Consider the following 4,145-nt stretch of genomic DNA (forward strand, 5'->3'; position numbering starts at 1 on the left):
TGGGGGCCTGGCCCCCCCGGGCTGCCCCCAGGCCAAAACACTCCCGCCCCAGCCTCTGGGAAGAGGCCACATTCTTGGAAACTGAGGCAATCTGGTAAGGGGGTGGGGGGTTGGGGAGACCAGCGGGGCGAAGGCTGAGCAGCACTGGGAGCCTGATACCAAGCACCCATAGCCCCGTTTCCACAAGGCCAGGAGTCACCCTGCCAAGGGTCCAATACCTTACTGGTACACTGCCTAACTGTATTGATTAGCTCCTGGATAACCAGGTCGACACATTTCAGACAGGGCTCTTTCAGCTTGACGACCTGCTTTTTCACAATGGCCTCGAATGCCAAGTCCGGGGTGAAGAGCCCGGTCCTAAAAGCATCCGAACCCAGGGGCAGGGGAGATAAGTCGGAGAGAAACAAAGCATGGTCAGCAATCTCACAGGCATGGGCCAGGTTCCCGGGACAGCCAAGGTCATGGCAGGTCAGGGGGTCAGATGCCTGCATCTGCTACCTGGAACCCCCCACCCAGGGCGATCTGAGGACCCCATGGCCATGCGAGACTGGACCAAGGGAGCTGTGACTTTTATTGCAAAATGGTGGGGACCCAGGAGGTTCAGAGGGCCCCCGTGACAGGGACAAATAAATGCTGGGTTCCTATGACCCAGCGCCACAGCTCTGACTCCGTCCGCATCCCCACCGCCCCCCGGGCAAACGTGCAGTGAGCTTTCTGCCTTGGCTGGTGACTGGGCCCTTGAACCAATGCTGAACCCTGGGCAGCAGGCAGCCCCGGGGCCTTCAAAAGACAAACAGAACTAAGCACATCCACCTCGAGTTCCCTTGGAGACCCAGAGGGAGAGACTTACAGCTACTGCAACCCCCTCCCCCGCTTCAGTCCTCACATTTGGGGTACCCAGAGGTTCAGGGGGACTGACTGGCTCTAGGGTGGCACCATGGAGATGGAGGGAACATGGCGCCTCTCCCCGTGGAACTTGCCTGACTCCGTGGATATTTTTAATGGCGTAGCTGATCTCCCGTCTTAAGTCTTTCTCATCGAACTCCATCTGAGAAAAGACAAACCAAACACATGCAAGGAGGTACCTGGGGAACCCCCGCCAATTCAGGTCTGTATCTGGGGAATGTTACCTCCTGTGCACCATTTGTAGTCACACCGTAGGGTATTTGATTGGTCAAAAATGTTTAAAAACGTTAAAACTCAGTTTAAGCAAGGATGCTCTGAAACTAACACTCTTGCTCTGTTCGAAGAAAAATCGACTTATACACACATTCTTCTGGGCTATGTGGCAGGACAAATTAAAAACCTTTAAAAACATACTTCTACTACCACCAATTAGTTTTAAGTGCTCTGGGAATTTATCTTGAGCAATGAATCAACAATTAGCTACATTCCCAAAACAATCTATAAGTGTTAAAAAAAATGTGCAATGCACCTAAATACCCCCAAATGGGAGACTGGTTAAAAAAGAAGATAGTGTTTTGCCATTGACGGGGCATGAACTGTATACACTAATTTGGAATGATGGCAATTATGTGAAAAAAGCATATAAAGAAGCATAATTTGTTCGTTTCTCCTTTCAGCTTTTGTTCTTCTTCTGCAAAGAACGTGACTGGTTTTTACAAAGATGGTATGTGCTCACTATAAAACCTGTACAACTTCCAGCAATTAAAACAAAAAGAAAAATCTCTTAATTCCAGCACCCAGAGCTGACATTTTATGAATATCCTTGCACATCTGTCTCTGCAAAGACACCCATCTCAATGTGTGTGTATGATTTCATATGAAGGATGTTATTTATAACAACTGTTATGTTATGGTGCCCAGGCTGGCTCCATAGTCTTCTTCCCTTTCAACGGGGACATTTTCCCAGGTGAATTTACCTGTATGTTCTATGTATTTTGCAAAGAGCATGTATTCAAAGGAAAATGTTGGAGCTTTTCATATGACTCTGCTGGAAATCACTAAGCTCAGAGAAGGAGGCCCATGGGGTCTGCAGGTGGGAGCTCAAGACCTCGCGGCCTGGGAGGAAGCCAGGTTCAAGGTCAACTGAGCAGGTTGGTCAAGGTTGAGCAGAGGGCCCAGCCCGCATAGCGCTACCTTCACCAGCTCGAAGGGAAATCGCTCGTGGAAGATGCGATTGATCCGGGCGCCCCCAGAGAGCTCCAGTGTGTCCACCTGGTCTCCAGAGCCCTCAATCCTCTTCTCAAAGTCCACCCCAAACTGCTGGACCATCCTGTGAGGAAAGAGAAAACCTGAGCATCAAAGCAGAGGCACTGACACGGCTCTGGAACTACATCCCAAGTCAAGCCATGGCTTACTTTCCTCCTTTTATTTTTTTGGGGACAAAATGTATGTGTGGGTCAAAAAAACAGACAAAATCCAGGCGCTGTCGAGGGCAAGCACTTGCTACATGCCAGGCCCCCTCCATAGGCCTACTATGATCATTCACTCATTGAACTGGGGACACGAGGGGCAGTTATCACTCCCTTTTGCAAGAGTGAGGTGTGGGAGAGGGGAGATCACAGTTCAGCAACCTCTGCCCTGAGGTTTGGCCTAATCCAGCAGAACTGTGATATATAAATGGAGCACCTCCACACCATTCGGGTGGCTTCCTCCAGTTCCTACCACCTCCCAGTCTGGAGTTGCAGACTCCACCACTGATGGGCTATGAGGCCTTGGACAGGTGGGTTTGCCCTCTAAGCCTCAGTATCTCCATCTCCAAAGTGGGCTGATTCTAACAGTACCTCCATGTAGGGTCACTGTAAGGGTATTTAAGGAGTTTCAAGATTTCATCAACTCAGAAAAGGCATCAATCTCAAAATGTACTATTAGCCTGGACACCCGACAAAAAAAGAAACATGCTGCCAATGAATAGTAATCCACCTGAAATTTGCTTTCAGAGAAGTGAAGATTTTTTAGTGCACACGTAATTCATGAAATGTGGTAAAACCACCTGGCCCTTTAGAATGCAGCCCAGCCCTTAAAAAGTGTCTCAAGAGTATTGCTGATTAGGGCTGTGATGAAGTGAGTGGTAAGGAACTAAGATACTTATTAGTGTTATGGTTGTCTTTAACATTTCTAACTGTTTTCCCCTAGTCCTCTGCACTGTCCTAGGAATACGTTAAGGCTGTACATTGTCACCCTGCTTATTTAACTTATATGCAGAGTACATCCTGAGAAATGCTGGACTGGATGAAGCACAAGCTGGAATCAAGATTGCCAGGAGAAATATCAATAATCTCAGATATGCAGATGGCACCACCTTTATGGCAGAAAGTGAAGAACTAAAAAGCCTCTCAATGAAAGTGAAAGTGGAGAGTGAAAAAGTTGGCTTAAAGCTCAATATTCAGAAAACTAAGATCATGTCATCCGGTCCCATCACTTCATGGCAAATAGATGGGGAAACAATGAAAACAGTGGGTGATTTTATTTTTTTGGGCTCCAAAGTCACTGCAGATGGTGACTGCAGCCATGAAATTAAAAGACGCTTACTCCTTGGAAGGAAAGTTATGACAAGCCAAGACAGCATATTAAAAAGCAGAGACACTACTTTGCCAACAAAGGTCCGTCTAGTCAAGGCTATGGTTTTTCCAGTGGTCATGTATGGATGTGAGAGTTGGACTATAGAGAAAGCTGAGTGCCGAAGAACTGATGCTCTTGGAACTGTGATGGTGGAGAAGCCTCTTGAAGAGTCCCTTGACTGCAAGGAGAGCCAACCAGTCCATCCTAAAGGAGATCAGTCCTGAGTGTTCATTGGAAGGACTGATGCTGAAGCTGAAACTCCAATACTTTGGCCACCTCGTGCAAAGAGCTGACTTGTTTGAAAAGACCCTGATGCTGGGAAAGATTGAGGGCAGGAGGAGAAGGGGATGACAGAGGATGAGATGGTTGGATGGCATCACCAACTCAATGGACATTGAGTTCGAGTAGACTCCAGGAGTTGGTGATGGACAGGGAGGCCTGGCGTGCTGCAGTCCACAGGGTCGCAAAGAGTCCGACATGACTGAATGACTGAACTGAACTGAACTGAACTGAAGAAGCAGGAGTAGCTGGCACAAGGCAGGGTGCCCTCCCCCCATGTCTGTTCTCCCTGCAGCCTCCAGGGGGCGCCCGTGAACACCTGAGTCAGGCCAGGTCCTACC

The 4,145-nt window shown here is 48.5% G+C and overlaps 1 protein-coding gene across 1 annotated transcript in view; it reads right to left on the reverse strand.

The window, feature by feature from the left end:
- The window catches only part of DNM2 (dynamin 2), an 86,742-nt gene that overhangs the window by 30,782 nt on the left and 51,815 nt on the right, over nt 1–4,145 (reverse strand). The window contains exons 8-10 of the mRNA XM_010828498.1: nt 2,101–2,236; nt 981–1,048; nt 219–357 (exon numbers count right to left, since the gene is read on the reverse strand). Coding sequence (XP_010826800.1) covers nt 219–357; nt 981–1,048; nt 2,101–2,236 — 343 coding nt within the window. The remainder of the gene's footprint in view (nt 1–218; nt 358–980; nt 1,049–2,100; nt 2,237–4,145) is intronic.

This window comes from Bison bison, unplaced genomic scaffold (assembly GCF_000754665.1).
Source record: "Bison bison bison isolate TAMUID 2011002044 unplaced genomic scaffold, Bison_UMD1.0 scf7180017864492, whole genome shotgun sequence".
In the NCBI taxonomy this organism is placed as follows: Eukaryota; Metazoa; Chordata; class Mammalia; order Artiodactyla; family Bovidae; genus Bison; species Bison bison.